Source organism: Bacillus rossius, chromosome 2 (genome assembly GCF_032445375.1).
Source record: "Bacillus rossius redtenbacheri isolate Brsri chromosome 2, Brsri_v3, whole genome shotgun sequence".
In the NCBI taxonomy this organism is placed as follows: Eukaryota; Metazoa; Arthropoda; class Insecta; order Phasmatodea; family Bacillidae; genus Bacillus; species Bacillus rossius.
In genome coordinates, this window is record NC_086331.1 from 74,283,113 (window position 1) to 74,310,023 (window position 26,911).

Below are 26,911 nucleotides of genomic sequence, written 5' to 3' on the forward strand. Positions count from 1 at the left end.
GATGCACATGCGGAAATTTGATTGTTAACATTAGCCTGCTCATGTTTAATTTCAGTTCTCGTTTTTACAAAGTCCCGTCGGATTTCCTGTGACATACACTCCATTTTGTGTTGCCCCTGTGCAATTTGTTGTTGTATTGCAATTAACATCTGTTTGGACCCCCCCATAACCTCACTTTGAACAGGCCCTGCAGGATGTTCCATGTTACCAGACATTTCCTGGGGACATGGAAAATCCTGTCTCATTAATTCTGTGTTTAAATTTAGTTGGTTTTACACTTCACTGAAACAAAATAAAAAGATTTCTACCTAACCAGTGTTACAAAAAAAAATTTGTTTCAAAATTACAACCTTAGTTGACTTGCTGTGTTTGGTGCACTGGCCCACGTAGTCCCGCGATGCGACAATATCAAAGTTCTCCGATGTTACGATCTTGAAGTTCTGCGTATGACGATCTCGAAGTTCTACGTAATTCCACGATGTCACTATCTCGAAGTTCTGCGATGCGACGATCTCGATGTTATACGTACGGGACACCCCTGGTCACGCAGCTTCGGTCTCTCGTGGTTTTCACGACGCATGGACAAAGCACTTGTTGAAACAGTCAGGCGGTAAACAGCACAGCCGATGATTGATGGATGTGTACATAGCTTGAAGTTCTTGACGTATTTTTTTGAAGAAAAAAAAAGTTCTTTGAAAATTTTACTAATTCTAGGCGTGTAGAAGTCCGTGCCAGCCACACGTTGGGCCGCCAAATGTCTCCACTCACCACCTCCGGCTAGCTCAAAATTAGGTGATGAGTGGAACATATAGGTTATGTAGAAGGTCACAAAGAAATTATTACTCAATGTTCGATGTATTACCTGTTTTTTTTATTTATGTAAAAATCAAAATATATTCAGAACAGAACCAAAAAAATTAAACTGTTTATTCAAAAAGGAGAAAAACGCGGAGCCATCGCCCAGCCACGGCCTGCTCGGCCCGGCCCTCGAACAACGACCGCTCGGCCTGGTGCTCGGACAATGATTGTCCGGTCCAGTGCTCGGACAATGACTGAATTTTACAGCCTTCCTTCCCTTTGTGCGGGCAGTGTTCTGGGCTCGCTGACGTAATTTTCAGCCAATCACGGCGCATGGCAACAGAGGCTCAACGAAATGCTTACTTCTGTTCCCATGACGCAGCGATTTTGTCTCTTTCTCACACTCCCGTGACCGTGACTCACACGCCTAGCGTGTGAAACAAAGCCTCGGTCATGGAAAAACGAAGGAGAATTACGTCAGCACGCCTTCCCACACAAAGAAGCCAGCAAAAAATTTACTAGAAAAATAAACATGAATTTTAAAAATTAAAACAATAAACCCGGAGAATTACGTTTACAATGACTTTTAAAGGAAAAAACTTTACAACAAACCTGCAATTTGACAAAAAAAATTTATAACCAATGATTATTACTGGATTGCATGAGGAAGGCTGTAATCTGGGTTGTTACAACCTTTAAATTAAAGCAGTTACTCAGCAACCAGATTTCCTGCCTCTGATTTCGCTTCAGCATTTGTCAATCCATTTCCTGCACTATAAAATTTTGCAGGTGTTCTAAATAAAATGTGCTCTCCAGTGTTCCGCATCTGTATTGTTTTTTTTTACTTAGTACGTTTCCATTTTTTATTATCTAATGAGCAGCTTAAAGGAACACTGAGGGGGTTACATGTCAAATAACATATGAATTTGCAAAAACTGCAATAAAATAAATAGGAAGAAACTAACTGGCAAGCATAGAATGGTTAAAACATATGAAACTGACAATCACTACAGTGAAATTCCGTTACAACGTACTGAATAACGTATCTTTCAGTTCAACGTATGATTTTAAATTCCCGTTCAAAACACCAATGTAAATGATGTAAAAATATTTCCTTTTACATTAAAAACGTATCCTACCTTTCAATAAAATGACCTTTCTTTTCCAGTTATCAGGAATTTTTTTTACATAATTCTTACTGTGTTTGCGCAGGAGTTCTTCAATATAAATGTACATTATGATTAATTTTTATCACTTTCAAGAATCGTTAACAAGTATAAAATGTAAACGAACACTGTCTCAACGATTCATAGAATAAGTATAAAGCGCCATTCTTCCTCCATGGATCACACACTTTAGTGCACGAGATAATCTAAACAATCAATTGCTGTCTCGCCCCTCTTCAAGACAATTGTTTTTAGCTGTGCCATCTTTTAGTTATTTGTAGAGCACATTTTAAAAGTTTTAATTAACGCAGATATGTATATTTGTAGATACAAACGTTAAATAAAAATTATACTTTAACTTATATACAAAATAGAAAATCCAATAATGTTAATTTATAAAGGTTAAGTTTTGAATCGTTTGGTGTCGCAACATGGCCGACACGCTTTAATTGTGTTGCCATGAAGGTCGGAATGTCGCCTGGCACAGCCATGCTCGCGACGCGCGCTACTAGTGTGGTGCTATTGTTATCTATGGATGCGAGGTTTGTTCAAGTTTGACGTGGCGCGAGGCAAACAATATTGTTGATTGAATATTTTAATCAGGATGGATAGCCAAAAAGATAAAAAGAAATGCAAGCAGTTCACTTTGAAAGAAAAAGTTGAAATTTTAAAAGAAGTTGACAAAGGCAGGAAAAATGCAGATGTGGCACTGTCGTTTGGTTTGGTGCCCACTACACTGTCAACAATAATAAACGATCACGAAAAAATTATCTGCTGGTCGTAAGAGACTTTGCCTAGGAGACAACAAGGACCTGGAAATTGCGCTGAACAACTGGCTGAAGGATATGAGGGCACAAAATGTTCCAGTCACAGGACCCAGTCACAGGACACATTTTGCAGGCTAAAGCAAATATTCTCTTCTAAGCTAATGTAACACTTGATCCCCTAGAACTTTATTTTTAAAAATTCAAAAATTCTACGTTTTAAAGGTAAATATATAGACTTTCAGAATAAAGTACATTCATTACTAAGTATAAAAGTTGAGGCTTTATTGATGTACTTTATAACGAGATTCTACTGTAGTCTGTCACATTCCACTAGTTTAAAAAAAAAAAGATAAATTAACCTCAGTTTAACAAAATTATTAAAAGTGCTCCTAAAATTAAAGATTACAGTTGACAGTTAACTAAATTAACATGGATAAAACTGCTGTATCAACAGCTGTTCAAACCCAAAAATTTAAAATTGATTTGGTTTTGCTTATTATATTTAATTTTAAAGATCTTTGACTTAATGTAGTCCATTCAAATTTGATTTTATATTTTTCATATTGTCATATGGTTGAGAGTGAAATGAATGATAGTTTATCCTTTTTAAAATTTACTACAGATGTAATATTAAATAAATTAAGCAATAGTTACAACACCATACTCTTAACTGCTAGCTTGGCAAGAACACCATCAGCAAGATTAATTGGATGAAATAAACTATTTTTTATCTGTTTGTCTGCTTGTTCCAGCATCAATCGAAAACTACTTGACAGATTTTGATGAATTTTTTTAATTAGAAAGGTCTCTGGCTAACTTCAAAACCAGTGTATATATATATAATTACAGAATTTCAACCCTAAGGGGGTGAAAAAAGGGTAAATCAATTTTAAGATAATTATATATCTAATCTGATCAAGCATAAGAAAATATTTTGGGTACCAATTATAAAAATAAGAATACTACCAACCGCAATTGTACCATTTTGCGAAATTCAATTCCTAAGGGTTAAAAAGGGGGTAAATGAGGTTTTAAAATAGTTAATTTTATCTTTGAATCTAATAGATAAAAAGAAAAGTTTTTGGATAACACTAAATTTTTGCATAAATCATACACAGTGATTCAGTAACATTCTAAAAACATCAAAAGTTTAATGCATGCATATCTGTATAAAAGGTACCTACTTACTACCTAAAGGAATATGAACACATTAAAAAAATTAAAATAAAGAAAACCCAAGTCTAAATTATTGAAATATAGGTGAAATTACCAAGAGATCAATTGCTTTAGATTACAATTATAATTTTTTGAAAGTCACATACATGTATACAAGTCCAACAAAAAAAGGTATCTATAGTCTATATAGTTCACATCTATACACTATAATCTGTAGACATTTTGCAGTGGCCTGCTTAACCCTCTTCAATAAGTCAATATTAAAAACTTGTTTTAAGCCAATTTTTTGGCTACCGTGCTTCAAAATTAGAATGTCCTGTACTGTTGTGTTGCTCATTGAATATATAAATTCTGTTCTTTTCTTTTTTGCAATAGTGAACATTCTCTCGTATTCAGAATTGCCATGTGGAACCAGAAGAATGGACAATATCACATGAAAAATGTTGTCATATTTTAGTTTTCCATCAGACCAAGCACTTTTCCAAACTTCAGTCCAAATAGAATTAATCCTTTCATACTTGCTAATGACTTCAGAGAGATATTCAATCTGTAGGACTGAAAAATTATTCTGCAACTCATCCATTGCCTAATCCATTGTTTCACCATCCTTTACTGGTAAAATGACAGAAAAACTAATTAGTGATATATTTTAGATTATAAAACTTTGCCTCTCCAAAGTAACTTTTTTGGGCTACTTTTAAATTAAAAACCACCTTACTCTTTAAGTAAGGGAATTTTGTGTATAATATAGTCACATGCCAAACAGAAATATTTCTCGATTGTTGAAAAAATATCATCTTTTCCTAATCTCACAACACATCAAACTCTCTAAGTCTGACACCCAATCAACAAATCACTGTCAGGCTTCTGATTGGTGGTGCAGTAATAATCTACTTCCAACTACTATGCCTTTGATAGCATCAACAACAACAAATGTTAAAAGATTTCTCAAAAAATCCTTGCAGCAGATCTAATAATAAGTGGATTTGTGGACTTGCAGACTGAAGAGCTGTGTATAATTTATCAAACAGGGGTCTTACAGTCAACAAAAATTCACTGAATGCCTTGTTCAAAGGTGAAGAAAGAAACATAAAAAGGTTCTATTCAGAACTTAGCACAGATCTGTTACTCTTCAAAACAGAATTGCTGTTTAAACTTTTTTTTTAAAACTAATAGTGACATGGTTTCCAACATTCTTTCTTTTGCCAATAATCTTGTCAGTACTGAGGGTAGATGTGCATAGCTGTTTTCTAGAAAACTTGTAGGAGGAAAGTGAACTTGATGGTTGTTGTGAATGAAATATGACACTTCTTTTCAAAAAAACTTGCAAGAGGTTTCCACTGTTCAACCACCTTAGCCAAGCTGGTTCCCAAAGTTAACCATTTTATGCACACATGTTTCAGTATTTTGTGGGTTTCTTTATCATTAAGTTTCTGAAATTCATGCAGCCTTTCCTTCCTTTTTGAGCTATTCATCAAAAAGTAATATACGTCAAAAAGTATGTCGTCAATCTTAACTGGCATACTTGTGGAAGCTTTTTCTGCAGTCAAATTTATTAAGTGGCAAAGACATTCAATTGCCACTAACTCATCGAAAATAATTTTTTTTTTTGTTTTCCTCTCCTGATTTTACATTACTAAACTTCCCGTGATTAGAAAAATTGTTCTTGCCACCATGAGAAACATTTATATCACAAAGGCACATGCTGAAAAATGCATAGTTCAGGCCTTTTTCACACTTGGTGATACACGGAAAAAGTTTTGAATATACATATCTAAACACCTATCTATACTGTTTTTTACTGTTCTTGGATATTATGACGGCACACACAACCTCACTGAATACTGAATATCTTCATACACAAGCATTAAACTTCTGAACACGTATAGAACAATACAACCCCACAGCACATGCCGCCATTTCCCCCACAGAACTAGACATGATGTGAATAAGTTTCCCTTTTGGTTGTTTAACGTGGAGGGAATAAAAAAAGAAATTTTACTTCTGATTTCCAGTTGGTCAGTTCAATTTAGATCCATTCAATACTTTTCACCTTTTTTTTTTTTTTCATTTACGTGACAAAATATGCCATGATGAGCTCCCATTGTGTAACAGAAACGAAACACAGACAAACCGATAAAAACATTTCCACTGCCAGGAAAAAGGGTAGAAATAAATCATAATCTTGAAAAGCTTAATACTTAGAATTTCCATACTTCCGTACATATTACAGGAAAACCATAAAAGTTGGCAGATATGCAAACCCACTTGTTTTTATACAAATATATGATAAAATAAAATTTGTTCAAAGTTGCCTGTACTGTGTTAAAAACTTCCCCAGTATGAGACATTAAAATTCATAACACAAGCTGGCTAGAATATACACAAAATTAGTAGAGTACAAAGAATTTGTAACACAATGCTGCAACAACTCTGCCTTACAAGTATTGCTGCTTTACAAACAGAACTGCTAAAATGCACTCAGTATAAGACTCATAAAAGTTAATGCTCAAATTTTCCCCTCTCCCCCTAAAAACTTAATTTAATTGATTTGATGATGGTTTTTTCACTTTAAAATAGTTATGAATAATTGAAGGGGAAAAAAACTACTGGCACAGTTGAATTATTTACTGCATTTTTTCATGATAAAATACAAAAAACAATAATTCCTAACACAACAGTAAAAACCAAAAAACATTATAATGAACATGTAAACACCACTGAATGTTTTGAAGCATAGTTGATAAGACTTCCATTTCTTACTTACTTTGACATTATTCAAGCTCAGAATATTTCCACAGTCATCCATATACTGCTTTAAATCTCTTTCCAAGTACTCAAATACTAATGTTAATGACTTCTCGGTATGGATGATGTCATGCAAGGTTACTGAAATTGAGAAAAACATTAAACATAAATATTGTACTGAATACTGAAAATATAACTAAACATAATCTAAATGAACATTACAGAATATATGAGCACATACAAAAAATATTTATAATGGTATAGGACATGTCAAAAAAATCATAACAAAAATTGTTAAAGTAAAACCATGGAAGATTTTGACACTTATAAGAAAAAAAACCAACAAAAGACCACCCAACAATGCAAAACAAAAGTTAAGAAGATTCTTATTTAAAAAATGCAAACTTTGAAACCTGACCCCAAAGTGTGTATGTGTTTACACTGCAATGCATTTATGCACAATTTCTTTTTCACACAATTTGCTTAGTCATGCAATTTTATGTTCCCCAGTTAAGCACAGAGGCTTAAGATGACAGGACTTCTTAGATTTTAGTGGGCTCTAAACCACTAGTGTACTAACTGGGTGCACAAAAAGAAAATAATAAAAAAATTAACAGGATATTCACCAGCATCTAGATTGGGGTCGTACATTTTACTGTGGAAATTTACTTGACTCCTCATGACACTGAACAACTTTGCTTGCAGAGGACATGGTCACAAAATGCATGTGTGGAAGAAATATTAATTAAATGTAAGTGGATATTTATACTATAACAAAAAAGAATTTCAGAGTTATGAAATATTTTATTATAAGTATTTTTTTTTTGTTACCAATGCTGTTTATTTTTAAGCACTGTTAACTTCTACTATCCACATGTTACTTACAGTAATGATCACTCAATTTCTGTGAAAAACATTTCCCATTTTAAAAAAATATTTTTGGCACAAAATACCCCATACCCTTGCAAAGGAATGGTAGAGTATATGTTCACCCATTTGTTTGCATAAAGTGATCTCTGGTCAAGGCACAAATTAAAATTAGACACATATTACTTAATTGATGTGCTGCAACAACTAAGCTGTCTCATATTTCAGTGATTTATTTTAACATACATGTTTCCAAACAGTACATTGTTTTTTTTTATTCTTGCTGTCGAACATCAAAATTGCTCCAATGCCTAATATAATTGCTGTCATATAAAAAGCTACATTTAAGGCAGTAAATGTTGCTATACAATTCATTGTTATAAATTTTGTTTGTACTACATCCAAAATAAAATATTATTTCAACTACTCAACTAAATATAGCCATTCTAAAATATGAATACATGCAAACAACATTAAAACACTGTGCTACATACAGATAGAATACATAAATATATTTTTCAAGATGGTTTTTAAAAGAGTTTAATGGATGTAACTAAAGAAAAACACAAATATTTGTGACAAATTACTTTCTATGATAAATAAAATGTGCCAACCACACAAATTATAAAACACATTCCCTTCCCAAAAGTATGTATAGTACAGTGATATAACCAGTTTAAGCTGTATGCAGTGACATGTTAGGTTATCATCTGTACTTGCCAATGTGATTTACAATCACATATTTCACCAGTGTGCAAAATGTGTCAACACAATAGCAAACATACTTATCTCTTCCAGGAATCAAGTTGCGCTGTCAGAAATACAACTTGGTACAAAGAGAGACCACTTAACTATAAAGTGCACTGGCCTATATACAAGCCAACTTAATAAAAATAAAATTTCTGTGTTACAAAGCATACTTACCAAACACAAGTAATAATCAGATATTTAAAATGGTCAAAAATAATTATGATGCAAATGGAAAAAAAAAAGAATAAAAAACAGGAATTATCCTTATGGAAACAAAAATCCCATTGCAATTCCTGGTGTTTTATGCAGAATGAATTGGAACATCACTGACAAACAGCTGGGAGTTAAGCAAGATAAAAAACTAAGCAATTTTCATTCATTAAAAAATCTATAATTTTTATGAAATGTTACTAAACTAAACTTCATAGTTCTGTTTTGTATGTTTGAAATTGATGTACTTCAAGAATGAAGCAAGGTGGCATAGTGGTACACACATTGCGGAGAACAGAGTTCAAATGCTCTGATGGTTCAATCCTTAACTGGCTCCTGTCCTGGTAACCTCTGTGTCGCTGTGTGTTTAATGTCTCTCAATGAACTCATTGACAAAATATAAAATATAATAAAAAAAATAATATAATTAAATTAAATAAAATGCACACACTGCATGAGTTTCACACATTAAAGTGCTAAGAGAACGTAAGAATATTGAAAATGATAAAAGCCAGGATGAGTGCTGCTGTTTTGCATATGTGTTAATTTTATAAATTAAGTCTTCAGATGATTTTCTAACTCATTTTTAGGTACATCCATGAAATATGGACACTAAATAATATTGTTGTTTGAATTTAATGACACTTGCAGTAGCATTATAACAAGAAACTTTTAAAATGCCCTGCAGTAGACCTGTGACCCTATCAGCGGAAATTAATAGACAGCAGCTGATGTCTTACTTATTACTGTTATTCTTTAGGGTTGTCACTGCCTCAACCTATAAGTCAAAGTCAAGGTTGACAAACTTGCCCACACACTCGCTACTAAGAGGGTCAAAATTTTGTGCTTCAAAAAATATCACGAATACACCAGATACCAAGAGTCTCAAGTATAATCCTCCTCCCTGAAGGTTGTGTGTGAGAACCAAATACTGTAACCCCTCAAAAAAATATAAAGTAGAGTTCCTAAATAAAATTGATGAGAGGTAAATAGGGACCAAACAACACATTAAAAAAATTACCTTTTCTTTTTTAAAAATTTTTCCAATTTATTAACTTGTCTCAATATATTTCTTGTGATTATTTCCAACAGGTAAAACCGCAATATAATCTATAAATTTTTTTTTATACAACTGATCATAACATGTGGTGACAAACGACTTCTCTAAAAATAATACCTGCCAAAAGTGGGGAAAACATTTATAAATACATAAACTAGCATTGCACATGAACAAATTTACAGTTTCTAAAAAATTAGTGATCATCAAAAACATGGCTCATCATCACCATCATCACCACAATCGCCATCACCATCATCACCACAATCACCATCACCACAATCATCATCATCATCATCATCATATCAATTTCATAGTCATCTGAAAGTCAAACGTTCTCATAAACTCATGTTTGTATTCATATAGGATGTGTGTGTACGGTAACATTTATAGTGCATTATTTATATATCTGTAGTACATTAATATTTATAAACATGTGTATAGGTTATAAGTAGGCTTTCCTATTAATATGTTGAAGGGCACAATTTTGTATACATATGTACATATATGTACACATATGTATGTATGTTTGTTTATGTGTATGCATGTACATATGAGCATGTGTAAATGTGCCTGGCATGAATAAGTCTTTAAAGTATTACTCCTAAATGTGTTTGGAAAATAATTAATTAGGCTGAACTTGGTTATCTGGTAAATGTATAGGTAGATGATCATGTATAGATGACAGCAAACAAATATTTTATTTTTCATGTTGAAATGAAGGGTTGCAACAAAAACTGGGGAGATTAAGTAAGTTTATCAAATAGCAGGGTTTCTCGCAGAAATATTTTTGACGAGACCTCCATGATTATAAAGGGCCTAGGAAATATTTGCTACTGCTTGGTGCTAATGAACGATGACATATCCGTGGTTAGACTGAAACACTTATTAGTGTTGCTTCCTTGGCATATAGCGTAATGTTCTTGTCCGGTACAAACACTGAAGACAAAGTTTAAGTGAAGTTAACATAAAAACTTCAAACATATGCACATATTTTAAAATGTTAAAGAATTAAGTCACTTCCAACACAAAGAATACCTAACTTAAAATTATAAATTTATAAGTGGTACTTGGTTCTTCCCGCCATGTTTAAAGACTGTGGGTGTTCTATCATACAAACAATCAAAAATTCTTTTTTAACTATTTTTTTAAATAGATACAAATATTTTAATTACTAAATTTGGCAAAAAAAAATTTTGATATAAGAACATGTAAGTATGTATAAGATAATAAATTGGTTTACATAAATGTTTTTAAAATAGTTAGAAGCAATAATGGTGATAAAGTTTTAAATATGTACATGAAAACATGTAGAATTTTATTAGTAATAATATGAACTGGCACAATGAGACAGAACAAGAAACTAACCACGCATCTCTGGCTGTGACGCACAGTGAATTATAGGGTTTCAGCGTACCGTCAAATTTTTGTTTACTATGCCTGCTATTCTAAGTGACATTATATTCAGAGTATGCATAGGTTTTAACTGAGAATAGAAACTTTGCTAAGGGGCCAGTGTATGTATTAATTTTCAAACAATTCCATTCAAAATAAACCAACCACAACATGCTCAACCAGCAGTCACCACGGAAAGGGAATGTAGTAGTTTTGTAGATGATATCTAAAGAAAACATTGAAAATCTTAGCTAAACTGTTCATCTAGCACAAGCTTATAACTCTGTTGTCACAACTACCACATGCAAAAACACTGACAAGTATTTTAAGAATTCGCTACTCAAGTAATGTTGATTAATACTTGTAAGTAACCTATAAGTATTTTCAACTGTAGCATTCAATGCTTGAGGTAGAAATAATGTGTATAGAACCAATAAAAACAATAAGGAAGCTGATAGTATAGGTTACTTCAGAGATTCACCCTTGCTGGATTTGATTATGAGTATCAGAAAACATGATTATGTGTTACACCTAAGGAAGAAAGAAAAAAATTATGGACATAGCTTACACTTTACATCTTTGAGACACTTAACACAATAAAGTAATGTGACTTAAATTTTTGATTTTCAGATTCGCTGAATTTGAATTTAATTAAAGTAAGTTCATTGGTTTATTTAAATTTATATTTTACTCTCCGCGGATGTATAGAGATAGTCGTTAACAACAAATATCTACCATTATGAAAATTATTTTAAAATATTCACAAATATATTCTGAGCTTAATAAAAAAATACTAAATAATTTAAATAGTTAATACAGTATAGATATTACATAACAGCTAACTGTTACAAATATTTTTGTCATATTTATCAATATTGAATAGAAAAGATGAGTGTTTTTTAAATCATGTATACAGTAGAACCCCGATTATCCGCGTTAATGAAGGGGACGAGTGAGTCGGATAATCGAAAATCGCGGTTAGCCGAGTCATGCTTGCCTCAAAGATCATTAGCCCACAGACAGCCATCTGTGGACATTCGGAGATTTCATATATACACATGCTTTGTGTGCGTGTGCGTTGTTGACATAGAAGCGAACTGCTTAGTGCTGGGCAGCAGTGGTTTTTAAGTCTTTCGTGTGCGGAGACGTGGGCACGCGAGTCGTCGTTGCACCGAGGTGTGTGACTAGCCGCCCGCCAGTCCGAGGGCCCAAGACAGCTGATAGCTGCCAAGGTCACGCATTCTTTTCATCGCCCGTAAGCGACGCTGCCACACTTAGCTCATTGCTCTGTTGTCAGTAACACCATCGGGCTGGTTATTGTTTTACAAAATGACTGCCTTCAAAATTCTTTTCCAGATAAGATTTTTCATACCAGTGCATTGAGACTTGATTTGATGGTTTTGAAACGGTGTCTGTCTCGTATAATTCACGGTGTTTTTATCCCCCTTTATTTATATGAATTTTAAATGTTAGAGTTTTTTTATTTTTAGCTTGCTGAACGTGGAATTAGTGCAAAAACGGCCTATTATGACTTAGTGTTGCAGATGGGTCGGAAATCTTATAACGACCACCTCTCTATTAACGACCCTAATCTCGGGAACCGTGAGGGGTCGTTATATCTATTCTCCGTTCACTCTTAGCTGAGTTTTGAAATAAACAAACACCGTCGTATCACTGCGCCGCGTCAGCAAGTGATAGGCTGAATTTATCTTGCGTGCCAAGCACTAGTTGCAACACACACACTTCCGTACAGTCGGTGCTCATAAAATAACGGAGAAGTAATATAACAGGAAAATGATTCCTCTGTCAAGCCTAGTTTTTTTTTTAAATTTACGTCTGCTGTGATAAAATTACGCCACTTAATGGTACACCCTCCGACCTTTTCTGTTGAAACCATTCAAACAAACAAAGTGTCCAAGCTGCTAAATGTGGATTCTTTCATCGTCTTGCGTTTATTTAATCCCCTTGAAGTGTCAGCCTGTGAAGCAAACTGAAGGATTTTTTCGCGATTTTTTATGATGTCGCGCACTGTTGTGTTACCGACATTAAACTCAGTCGTAAGTTTGCAATCGTTTCTCCACTCTGAAATCTTTCTATAATTTTTGTTTTACTGTCGATGGACAGTACCACTTGCTTTCTTTTCTGTTCATTTGATGACATGATGAAATGTTGCGCTCAACACTTCCACACAACACAATGGTATAATCCGTCGGAATGCAGATCACTGTTACAATACATAAAATTATCACCACCTTCACGCTTCAACAACGTACACTAATGGAATGGACTGTCTCCATGCGCCGGGTAATCTCTGTGGCACGGCGCCGTGCTGCGCGCGGGAGTGTACAGTCCGGTCATGCGAACGTGGAATCGCGCACCAGTGTATAATCTATTCACGTAATATGGAACACAAAAATATTATGTACATACGTATGTATGTAATAGTATTTTTTTTAAACTTTCTGTGTATATAAACATAACTGAGTCAAAGTACTTTGACCAACATACATTTTGCAAAGTATTTTAACATTTACATACATTTTGAATCATTGGTTATATGTAACTAAAAAATTGGACTTGATGGACATAAATCGGATGATCGAGTCGCGGATAATCGGGGTTCTACTGTAGTTTAATCTGTTAATAAATGCTTCATAAAACATAAATAGAGGAAAAAACTTAATTTTGTTGTAATATTAGTTTGATGTGATGTATAACAATGGAAAGGTATAATGTTATCTAGGTCTCAAGTTAAATGCTAGTTTGCCAACCTGTATTTACCAAATATTAATCTTTTTCATAAAGGGCTTGATTTTCTTAAATTAGTTTAAGTTAAGCAATTAAAATAAAAATTTTACCAAAATATGTTTCAAAACATTAGTAAATCAATTTTATTGAATTAAATTATGCTCATAGACTTATACTTGCATAGAAACGCTGAAAGGAATGTTCTCATTTCCTTTATTTGTCCTGGAAGTACGCTCAAAAGAGCACGGTTTATTCTTCACGCCTTATGGGCTGGATATTATGTATGCTGAGTGCTCACGAACATTTCAGAGAACAAAAAAATTTATTGTAGTATATTAGTTTGTGTTGTGCTGTTCTTGTAGTTAACCAAAAATTTTCAGATTCTTCTTTGCTAACTAGTATTGATATTTTGAATGCAATTAATTTATCATAAAAGAATAAAGCAGTACCAATTCCATGCAGATAGGTTTGGGGGCTATACTTGATGATCTTTCTGCTTTATCGTGTTGTGGACAAAAGGGGGACCTAAGTTATTAAAATGATTTGCGTTTATTACAAAAATATATGCTTTCTTCCACAAAATAATTTGTCTGCTTACTTCTGAATATCTACAAAATAAGTTTACTCCAACTGTTACTCTGACAATGTGAAAGGATGTGTTTTATGTGTGTTATAATTATTGTTAGCACGACTTTATTCTCACTGTGAAATGCACTAAGTAACCCCTTATGTTAAAATCTTTTTTTTGGGTGATGTATTTCTATGTTCATTGTGCACCTTAGGTCGTCAAATGTTGCTGAATAGAATCTCATACAAAATAACCTCTTTATTGACATAATTAAAAACTGCTGACCTGTGTTTTGTAGATAATTGTTTGTTAATAATAAGTAGGGGCATGCATATGGTACTTGTGGTACATGTCTGTTGCAATACCAATCACACTAATCCATTGCAGAAGCAACTCATACTCAGTAGCTCGGTCAAGTAAGCCAACGACTTTTCTCGCAGACTGCCACCAATCACGAGGAAGAAATTGCTGGAGTGGATATACCTTGTAGCTGTCTCATCGGCGTTCAAAATCTTTCACATAAAATGCTTGCCCCTATGATTGAGTTTAAAAGCTGGTTTCATGCCCTCAGTAAAAAATATTCCAGAATTTTCATTTGACATTCGTGTGTTTTTAGACTTGACCACTGTAATTGCACAATAGAGATAAAAAAAGTTTGTGTAAGAGACCCCGTGCATATCTGGTTTTGTTGTGGGTAATGTGAAATGAATTTTCATACTTATAAAGATTTATTTCAAAACCTGTAAACTCAATGCTGGAGACTTACTAAATAAATAATTCATTTGTAAGCAGTGTTTCATATGAATTTTTTTTTAAATACAGTATGAGATAATTGCTTAAGGTAAATGTTATTCCAAAACTTATTTCCCTGAACGATTTAAAACCTTTCATGAAAACAAATGGGAAAAAAAATTTCACACCATTATAATTTACAAGTCAATGACGAAAACCTTACATTTTTAATTTCTGGAATTTCATTTATTCTTTAAGAAACTGGCGATTCTTGACATCACCATAACATAACAATACATGAAACAAAACAATTTTCGAAGGGACTTTATTTACACGCAGAACAATTATATTTCATTTTTGGTAACCCAATGAAGCTGAGAGGTTTTAATGACATACCACATGCAATTGATGGTGAACCATATTAAAACAATATATGTATGGGATATCACACATAAAGTTGTTAGAGATTACTTATGGCGTTAGTGAAAAACATTGTATCCTCTACGGCTTTTGATAAAATTAAATGATATTCAAATAAGTCTCCAAGGCTATTCCTTGCCTCAGTATTTCACCACGAAAATTTATTTTATGAAATTAAAATAACAGTTTGCAACAAATGCAAGATGCAATCTTTTCCAGTATATTATTTTTCTCTGTTTGTGCTCATAGTGACTAATATGCCATTAAATCTGCCTTCTACCCAAAAATTATATTATTTAGTATAAAATTAACTGCGGTAGTCAATACGAAAACAAACGTACTTTTTTTTAATTACCTCTAAGAATAAACATTGCTTGTTCTTACAGCAACTACGCATTAGAAACGAGTGTAGTGAGTCATCATAATTTTCGGTTTTGTTATTGGTTTTTGGTGTTTTGGCTATAGATTATGGCCCTCAGTATCGGTAGAATAATTGTGTAAACTGGTAAAAAATGAACTAAAAATCTTTGTAAAAAGTTTCTTTCCTACAAATATGTAAAAATGTACATAGGATATCCATAACTTGGTTTGGGTTAAAATACACAATGTAACAAGAGTTATTTTATGACCACAAAATATTTTCTTAGTGTGTCATTCTGTGTATTTTGTGGTGGTTACTTAGTAATAAGTTTAAAATTATGTGTTACGGCTTAGCTGATCACATATGAAAACCCTGCTCACTATCTTCTTTATCTTGTTTTGTATCATTCTGCTAAACGGCGAAGAAAAGATGGAAGGTGATGAGCGGTTTTTGCCATGACAGGGAGTCTACCGAGTTACAAAAATAGAAATTAGTGACTTTTTCTTGAATTTTTCGAGACATTTTTTACTGAAGTGTGACCACAAAACTTGTCAAAATGGTATAATTTTTAAATGTTATAAAATTAAGTGTAGCCTATACCTTACATCAAAAATAAAATGAAAAATTGAACGTTTGCTTTTCTTTATCAAAATGTAAAGGCCTAAGTGCTGGAAAAAAAAGACATAAGTTAAGCCTACAAATGAAGGTTAGTTTGAAACTTAATTGGATAAAATTGATTAGATCTGCTTTCCCGCATGCCAATTTTTCGTCGCACTTTAAGCGCTAAAACACGTTAACATTTGTTGGCAAACATTTTCAGCACATTATATCATAGAAAATATTACAATTCCATTCCGTAGCACTTTAACCTCTTCGACAATGATTTCAGTTGGAAAATAAAATGTGGCTGCAATTAAGGGATTTTGTGTTTTGTAATTTGTAAACATAGTCGTTAACAAAACCAAAACACGAAAATACATCACACATTATGTGCACAAATTTTTGGCTTTCTTTTATCCTAGCCAAACATAGATTTACGTTTCGTACACACAAGCAAGCAGTAAACAAACAAACTCAATGCTATAAGTTTGATCATGAACGCTCGCCATTTGGCTAACAACTTATCGATATTGACGCGGGTCGCGCACATTGACGCCTTGACAGCTACAATCGATTATGTGCGATCGTTGTGCACACTCTGTAGAGTAAGAATGAAACTGACTACGCCGTGGCTGCCACGGAACGAATACCATCCCTTTTTTTAAGCGTGTAAGTGCACTGCATTCTAATGGACTTTTTAAAAATAAAGAAGAGCAAATTGCTATTATTAAAATTTTCTCTACATTCTATGTGAAAATTATGACGTTGTACGTAGGAGAATAAAAGCTGCACGAAACTTTTTGAACTGGATTTTAAAGCAAACGTCTTATGGCGAAAATGGCGGGACTGGCCTAGTTAAACACGGGATAATGTATTGTTTGGGAACATCTTAATCGATGATTTTTCTGAAAATGCAAGCTGCCAAAAGCACAAAAAAGATGGTATTTACAAGATCAGTGCACAAGAAATACACATTAGCCTTGTAATTAATTTTTTCGTGACTTTTACCAAAATATACTTAAAAATGGTGACTTTTTCGGGACTTTCGTGACCTTTTACAACATTCGTGACTTTTTTGTGACTTTCGTGACCTAGTAGACACCCTGCATGAGCCATGATTGGCTGGTAGTTTTTAACTGTAATTTTGTGATTGGTTAAAAATGATTCCACTAATTCACTGTCAAAAACTAATCACTATGAGGGGTCAGAATTTGTATCCTGTGATTGGCTGGAGAGGTATGCACCTGCAGCGTCCATCGGGCAGGCAGCTGCGTAGCCTCTTTCATTAGCCTGCCTAGACAAGGTACCGAGTAAGTCGCAGCTGGGCGAAGGCTCACGAATTATAAAATTATGTAGTTGAAAAGAGAATTTGGCAGCTGTGGTTCAGGCATCACCTTCTAAGACAAACCTTTTTATTCCATTGCAACATTTCAACTAAAATTTTTTTGACAGCAGTCTTAGGTGAAGTCCACAATGAGACTTTAAGCTTTGTTTTTAGTTGTGGTTCGGAAGGACCGAGTCTTTCGGCAGTACCTTGAGTTTGAGAACCACGGGACATTAGTGCGAACTGTCTTTTAAAGTAATAATTATTCTTCGATACCTACGAACAGTCGACATAGCTGTTCATTGCGTTGAAGTCTGGGATGAGGTTATGTTTTATTGTATACTACAAATGTACTGGCTTTTGTGGTCGCAAGATGGTTGTCACTTTGAATGTGAATCTTCAAGTATTAATAAAACTACGTTAAACACAGTTGTGTATTGAGACATTATTTCAGTATTTAATTGACGACCGTACCATTTTATTCTGGAACTTAATTAATTTTCTGCGCCCAAATGTTGTATGCAAGTGTTTGTGAATGTCCAACTCCAGGCTGAATCTCTTTGCTAGACGGGAGGTCATTGGTTGTTACAAATGTTGCAGCCTCACTAATCAAAAATCTAAAATTGTAAAACATAATAAATAAACATATTAATTTCAACTTACCAAGTAAAATAGAGGGAAAAAAATCAAAAATCTACATTCAACTTTATGTTAAATTTTAACCAAAATGAATAATTATTAATGCACATTTTTTAAAAAAAAACCTTAAATGTGTATGAATAATTTATGAAAAATTATTATTATTAAATAATTATGAAACCTTAAGGAAGCCATATAAGCAACACAACCCATTATTAATTAGTCATAAAAAGCAGGGGCAGGAATTATGCTACGCTACAATGTTATATAAAATTGGTATGTTTTAAGTAAAATGTTAGAAACTAGTGTGATGCCAAGGTAGGCTAGCATGTAAGAATATTTCAGTACAATTTAATGGCAGTTAACAGTGAAGTAGGGTATTCTTACATTAATATGTTTAGTTTTCCGACGTCGCTTCCTGTTAGAAGTTTTTAAAAAGAAAAGTTAAGTTTTCCAGTTACAAAAGAAATACTTCAAGTTTATTCTAACTGAGAAATGAAAAAGTTTCTACATAATCCTGCAAAAGGAATATGAATAGGATAGCCTAAAAAGTTTAATTCCAATCCGAGGAGCATTGTAATTTCATATATTCATTTGAAATATTGAACAATGAGCTGTGCTACCAACTATTATTCAGATAAGTACACTTTGTATTGAATAGTAGGAATAATAGGAATAATGCATTATGTGTTCAATTAAGAGACATTTCCAGGACAAAAACCAAACAGATATTGAAATTAGTTCTACATTGGTATATAAGTTATATTGAGAAAAATCTGTAAATGTAATCCTTAATTATAATTTTCATTGGCATATATATTGGCATATTTTCCTTAAGTGACATAATAGGAAAAATTTTGTCCAAATTCACCAATCTAGTGGTTGAGAAAATAAGCGTGTGCTTTACTACGTGGCAAAAACAGGATTTAAAATTACTAAAACTTTCTTACAGATTTTATTAGTTGTGAATTTTGACTAAAGTACAGAGACTTAGAAATTTCATAATTTTTATCATTATCAGTTAATAGAATTAAATAACAACATACTATCAAGCCTAGATAAAGTGTACATAAATAGTAGTTTTTATCCATGTAATGCTTCTGGCTTATATAATATATATTTGTTATAGTATTGTATTAGCTGATAAATGAACTGTCTGTACTAGTATATAAAAACTAAAATAGTGCATAAAGTTGTGTCACATACTAAAGAAATAACACTGAGTGTAATATTTTAATTGTAGAGAATTCTAATTTCTGATATTTACATTTTTATTATACTCAACAATATAAAATTGATTTATTTAAACAGAATTTTTATTATGCTGGCATCCTGTTTAAGTCCTGTAAGTCTCCATACATTACACACTAATAGTGTAAGAAGTAAACATTAATTTTAAATAAAAAAATTGGTCATGTGTTACAAAGATTGAGTTATAACTCTGTAGTTGAAAACACAATAAAAAATTACAACGTTGAAAATATTTGTGAAAGAACAGAAATGCAAGGGAGGTTTCAAGTTAAAATTTTAGAACTAGCCCTTAAATAAAAGTAATGGATGAAAAAGTAATAAAAAAACACAGCGTGTGAGACAAACTTACCAAAAAACAGATGGGATTAAACAAAATGTTAATGCTGTATACTAACCAATGTTTGCATGACGCAGTTCTTTCAACAATGAAACTTCTCTGATTGCAGTACATGGTGCTCCTTCTTCATGCTCCAATCGAATCTCTTTCAGTGCTACAAGGTTGTCAGTTAGGCGAGATTTCCCTTTGAACACAGTTGCGTACGTACCCTGGATAAAACAAATACTCTACATGAAAAATCTGAAAGTCATAAAAAAATTATTCTATTTTCAAAACAGAAAACTTAATATTCTTCCTTAACCCCTTCAGTGTTAAATTTTTTTATGTAATTTGGTTGAAAAAAAAGCAGGTTTTTTTATTATCCTTTCCAATTCTTTGTTTATTTTAGGAATAAAAAATAATCTTAACACAATTGTTTCAAAAAAATTTAAATCACTATAATTATTTGAATTTTATGTTTACATGTTATGCTGAATAAGCTATTTTTGGAAATTATTACTGAAATAAGCATTTCATTCAATATTTTCATTAGTTAAACAATACTTACATCATCATCATCATCATCATCAACAACATCAACATAATCAACAACATCATCAACATCATCAACATCATCAAATTCATCATCAACATCATCAACATCATCATCATCATCATCATCATCATCAACAACAATTTCAAATACCTTTAAAAACAAATTTCAATAATACTTTCATATGTGTATAAAAAGTAATAAATGTTTTATCTCTATTGACTCTGATAAATACCATTATTTTATAACATGCTATCCATTGTTTTATATATATTTGAATAAAAACATACTTATTCAACAAAGGTATGTTAACACTGTAGGTAAACAGTTACTTTCCAATCTAGAAATACAATGTAAATTAATTCTAATAAATTAATAAATGCAAAGAAATATTAATATATAACGTTAAAACTTTTGACATGATTTACTTATAAATAACTTAGGACTACATGACATTGTGCAGTAATCCTTTTGAAGGTTACAGATAAATAGTTTAACAAACATACAAGTGGCATTTCACTTGGAAATAGTAGTTTTTTTCAGGACATTGTTTTTCGAATTAAAATAAAAAAAAATTATTTTTCTGCAATAATATTCATAAGTTTGTTTTGGTGTGGTAAAGCCTGAATCAGGGTGCAACACACAGGCCTACATCACACTCGGGGCAGAAGTACCTGCTCTCTCTTCTTACCCTCTTGCCTTTATCGTCTCTCTTAGAGCAGCAAACCGTACATTGTCTTGTAGGCGTTTTCTTTTTCTCGGTTGGTGGAATAATTTCCAGGAAATGGCGCTCTGTCAACCTCAGTGGATTAGAGTATTTCCTGGCCTTCCACCACGAGAAGAAAATTCTTGGGAGTGGTATTTCTCAAACATTTTTTCTACAACAAGTAGCCTGTATTCCAAATGAGCAAGACGGCCACCAGACTTCATGTACAAAACAAATGAGTTCCACAATGCCTGTTCAAGCAGGTGGAAAAAAATTTTTTTGTAACATTTGTAACCAAATGCTGGTCCACTCGATCAACACCACCCATGGTCTGGTTATAATCTATAACGAGTTTGGGTTTCATTACCGTATCATTTCTTCTTTTCATATTTACCATCTCACTGTTGTGGATGGTCGAGAGTAAGCAGATACCCTTCTTATCTTGCCAGCGAATTACTGTTACCCTCCCACGTTGTGCTGCTACTATTTCCCCCTTCTTTAGCTTCTTCTTGTTTTTCACACTGGGAGGCATATCTTTACGAGACAATTTGACAGTCCCATATGTGTCAGTCTTGCGAATAATCAGCATATCTGCCAGTTGTGGTGAGGTGTAAAAATTGTCGGTTGTGACACAGTAACCTTTGTCCAACAAAGGCTCTACCAGCGCAAGAACAATTTGAGAGGACACTGGAAGATTCTTGTTTTTACTTTCAAACACTGTTCCTTTTCCAGTATAAACAATAAAATTCCAAATATACCCCGACTTTGATTCACATAACATATATGTCTTTATGCCGAATCTCGCTCTTTTTTGGGGGATGTACTGAATCCACCCAAGTCGGCCTTTGTACAGCATTAGGCTCTCGTCAATAGTGATATCTCTATCAGGTGTGTACAATGCCATGAATTTTTCATTTAAAAATTTCAATACCGGCCAAATTTTATTTAGTTTGGGACAAGGGTGCTGTTCTGGGTCATATGAAGCATTGTCAAAGAAATGAAGATATTTTTTCAACAACACAAATCTCCGGTATGACATCATTCTTGGGAATATGGGCGTGCTCAACAATGGATTTTTACTCCAAAAAAGTCTTTGTTCTGGCTTATTTACAATACTTTGCAAAATTGTTACAGCAAAAAATGTTCGAATTTCATTATTTGTGGTTGGATGCCACTGAGACCTAAGTGGAGAATTGGCTGGTTTATTTTGAAGGTACTGATCTGCATACAAATTTGTCTCTTTTGTAATCAAGCTTATCAAATCGTCATCGAAAATTTGTTCAAAAAACTGCAAGATATCTGCGGATGGATCAACTTCAAAATTTAGTTTTGAGTCAGACATAAAATTGAATCTCGGAGGAGAAGGAGGTAGCTCACCTTCAGTGTTTACTTCACACCATACCCGAACATCAGCCAAATCAAGTGTTTCAGCATCTACTTCTTCACTAATTGCACTTGAAAATGACGATTCACTACCTGAACTACTGTCAAAATCGTTTGAATCACTGTCACTTTCCATGGTAAAATTGAGAAAAAATTATTTACCCGTACATCAAAAATACTATGTAATGCTCACGAAAAAGGTATTTATCATGTCTATTTGCCACAATTATATATATAATTTACAGGCAGAAAATGTACTACAATCTGCACAAAAGTTAATATAATAACTCACCTTCCCTAAAATTAATTATTTCCGCGAACGTAATATAAACATGCAAGCAAACAGTGCAATACCTAATAAGCACAGCCGAAAAAATAGCGGGAGTTATCTGCTACTGGCTGCTATCGGATACATGCTGCTATCTGTAGGATATTGAATAACTATACACTATGTATACGCTAGTGTGATCTGTTAGGAGACAGAGCAACTAAATAAGGCCAAATAATCGCCGCGGTAAATGATGTTTCTTTCCATGTTCAAAACAAGTGCTGCTATCTAGCGAGGAAACGTAGAAACACATTTCAATATACGCTTAGGCTGCTATCTGGGGAATAAAGAGTAAACTAATTCCATAAAGAAAAGGAGAACGAATTATCTCGGGGAAAATAAAAATTTACACACACAATTTCGCTGAACCCGAGTTATCTCGGGCAGATTTTTTTAGGAACTCTTTGTTATCCCGAGTTAACTTGGGCAAATGCATTAAGAGGTTAACAGACTTCAAACAACCCTCATAAGTCAGTGGTAGATTTTTTCCCAGAAGATGTAATTTCATCCCATGAAAGTAATGACCAGAATGGAGGAACTCCAGCACTCAAGACCCCTCCAATCCATCATTGACCCCCATCACCCGTATATATATAGATATTGATATATGATGTCAGTATATACCAACTGACATTGACATAATTATATGCCATTTTCTTTATTTTTTTTTTAAATCTTTTTCTTCATTATTAATAGTACATGTACCTGCGTAAGCCATTAATATTGGTCAAAGAACGTTTCAAAGTACAACAATTTACGGCATTCTCAAATGTTTCTCCAGGTTTCTAAACACAGGAATGTAGCTAGAAATTTTTCAGTGTAGGCTATTTTAGGTATACTTATCAAGAGGTACAAGAATCAAGGAAAGACTTTTGTAAAATTTACGTACTTATATCACCACACTTGAAACCACTATATATTTAAACTTTATGATTGGTTTTTGGTTGAGAAGCACTTTGAGATTCCCGTTAATTGTTTGCTATCAGTCACTTCGTTGTGAATTTGAACAAAAGTATAACTGGTGGAGTTTGAGTTGAATTTTTGGGTTGGGTTAAAGGTATTTTTCAAAAGTTAATTTTAAGTGTTTAGATTACAGTGGCAGTTTTTGTCATGATAATTTTGCATTTTTTTACTTTTATTTCAAACAAATTCTTCCTTTTTTATCATGAAGATGAGGGCCCTTCACTGCAATATGAAGTAAAGAATCCAGTGCTGACTCATCAAGTCTGTTCCATAAGTCCCTTTTTATTAGCTTCATTTGAGAGAAGTTTCTCACACAGTCAGCTGAGTGAAGCAGAACGACTCTGTATATCGGTGGTAACTTAGCGCAATGTTAGGAAACAAACTTGTGACAGTTCTGTCGTTGCAATGGATTTCTTCTTGTGATAATGAACTATACGTTGCTTGATTTCACACCATTCTTGTTGAAATTGTTTTTAAGACAAAATTTTACAGACAGCATTTCAATTTATTTTGTTCCATAAGTACTAAATAAATGGTGAAGTGATGATGGAAGATATGATGGATCAAAAATAAAAAAAATAAAAACAGGTAAATACTATCCCCATCAGTAAACATTGTCTGAATGGTTTCAATGAGTGTATTAAGATACTGCAGTTTCATGTTTTTGAACTAAACACACCACAGGAATTTGGTTTCGAGTGATCTGAAACACCTTTACTAGAGCACATTTCCAAGTAAGCAACTAATTCACGCTTAACCCCTTAACATATTAACCCGAGTATATTCGTTTTTTTACATTTGGCACGTAATTATTAACCCGAGTTTACTCGTTCGACTAACAAAAACGTGTGTCTGATTATATTATTTCGAGTTTTCTCGAATGAGTTACATGAGCTCTCGCTAGATGTCGTGGTAGGTATTTTCAGCCTTTGAAACAGACTTCCAGTAGTTTTATGTTACCCACTAGATGTCAGGGCAGATTCGATCCATCACGGTACCCTACTTACACGCGTTCGCCGTTTGTGTTTGAAAAATTGTACATTAGATGTCTCTAATAGTACTATTATGAATTTATGATGTTCCCGCCAATGTTTATATATTTTAGCTGAGGTGTCAACATTACTGTAATGTGAATAATAGAAATTGTTCAAAATGAGTGATTCCGACAGTGAAGGAAGCGACGTGAGTGATCTTGATAAATTGGGATCTGATAGTAGCGACAATTATAATGACATTTCAAGCTCAGAAGAATCAGGTAGTGAAGAGATATCTGGCAGAATGTGGTGTGAGATAAACTGTAGTTTGCCAACTATCTCTCCTCCAAGATACCCATTTACAGGTAAACCAGGCGTCAATGTAAATGTAAATGTTGACGATAATTTTCTTCGTTATTTTCTCTTATTTTTTGATAATGATTTGGCTGAACTCATAGCTACAGAAACGAACTGTTTTGCATCACAGTACATTCAAACACATCCTCAAACAAAATGGAAACCAACAAACAAAGAGGAAATCTATGTTTTTCTTGCACTAGTTGTGGCTCAAAGCATAGTCAAAAAACCTACATATCAAATGTACTGGGCTAAGAACCCAATATTTGACACACCATTTTTTAGGAAAACCATGCCATTTCGCAGATTTGTTCAGCTGAAACAGTTTCTTCATTTTGTGGATAATGAGTCATATGATGCAGCCACCCATCCAAACCCTAAACTGAACAAAATATGGCCTATATATATTCATTTGCAAAATAAATTTTCTGAACTTTACACTCCAGAAAAAGATGTCACAGTAGATGAAAGCCTTATGTTATATAAAGGGCGTCTAGGTTGGAAACAGTACTTACCTCTCAAAAGGGCGCGGTTCGGAATAAAGTCATTCATGTTATGTGAATCATCAAGTGGATGTGTATATTCCTTCGTAATTTACACCGGACGAGGAACCAATTTTGATGATGAATACAAAGGCTTGCCAATGTCGTCACAAGTAGTTATGTCATTAGTGAAACCTCTTCTTGGGAAAGGTTATTGTGTCATTACTGACAATTTTTATACCTCACCACAGCTATCAGATATGTTGCTATCACATCGAACCGATTCTTATGGGACTGTGAAAACGACAAGAAAAGAAATGCCACCAGAATTGCGGAAACAAAAATTGCCGAAAGGCAGTGTCATTGCTTTCCAAAGAGGTAAACTATTGGCATTGAAGTGGATGGACAAAAAACCAGTCACAATGTTGTCTACAATCCACAATTCTGAAATGAAAAGTGTTACAATCTATGGACAACAGCACATAAAACCACAAGTTGTGTTAGATTACAACAGTACAATGGGAGGTGTGGACATTGTTGACCAGCGCACAACAGACTATGCAGTACCCAGGAAGAGGGGGAAAAAATACTATAAGAAGATTTTTTTCCATTTAGTGGACCTAGCAATATGGAATTCATTTTTGTTATATTCAAAGTTGGGAGGGAAGCAGTCACATTTGGAGTACAGAGAGGCTGTTGTCAAAAATTTGATTGAACAGTTTCACAAGCCAACAATGTCGCCAGGACGAGGTAGGCCTGGAAAATCAACGAATCCACTGAGAATGACTGAACGTCACTTTCCAGCTACGATCCCGCCAACTGACAAAAAAAGCAATCCTACACGCCAGTGTGCAATGTGCAGCAGGGTTACAGATGCACGGGGGAAAAAAATACGGCGTGAAACACGGTACATGTGTGAAGACTGTGGTGTGCCACTGTGTGTAGTGCCGTGCTTCAGAGTTTATCATACAACAGCAGACATTTAGGCAGAAATTAGTTAGGCTTACAGTCAGAGTGAAATGCATTCAAGAATAACTTCACAAATGTCAATACAGACTCGTGACATTATTCAGCTACTGTATTCAAATAAAAATTCTTCTATTTATTGTGCTGTGAAAAAAACTGAATGTCTCACATAAAAACTTTGTTTTTTGTAAAGAATGACATCCTTGACATTACAATGATTTTTTTTTGTATTTGTGAATGTTCAGCTATTGCAATTAGTGTATACTGTACAAACCTTGTGAGGTAAATTTTTATACGAAGATCTAT

General features: G+C 33.6%; 1 protein-coding gene across 2 annotated transcripts in view; it reads right to left on the reverse strand.

The window, feature by feature from the left end:
• Nucleotides 1–26,911, reverse strand: part of LOC134529375 (cyclin-dependent kinase 17-like) — a 223,353-nt gene that overhangs the window by 81,759 nt on the left and 114,683 nt on the right. For both annotated transcript variants that reach the window (XM_063363372.1, XM_063363373.1), the window contains 2 exons: nucleotides 19,973–20,123; nucleotides 6,675–6,796 (listed from right to left, as the gene is read on the reverse strand). In XM_063363372.1, coding sequence (XP_063219442.1) covers nucleotides 6,675–6,796; nucleotides 19,973–20,123 — 273 coding nt within the window. The remainder of the gene's footprint in view (nucleotides 1–6,674; nucleotides 6,797–19,972; nucleotides 20,124–26,911) is intronic.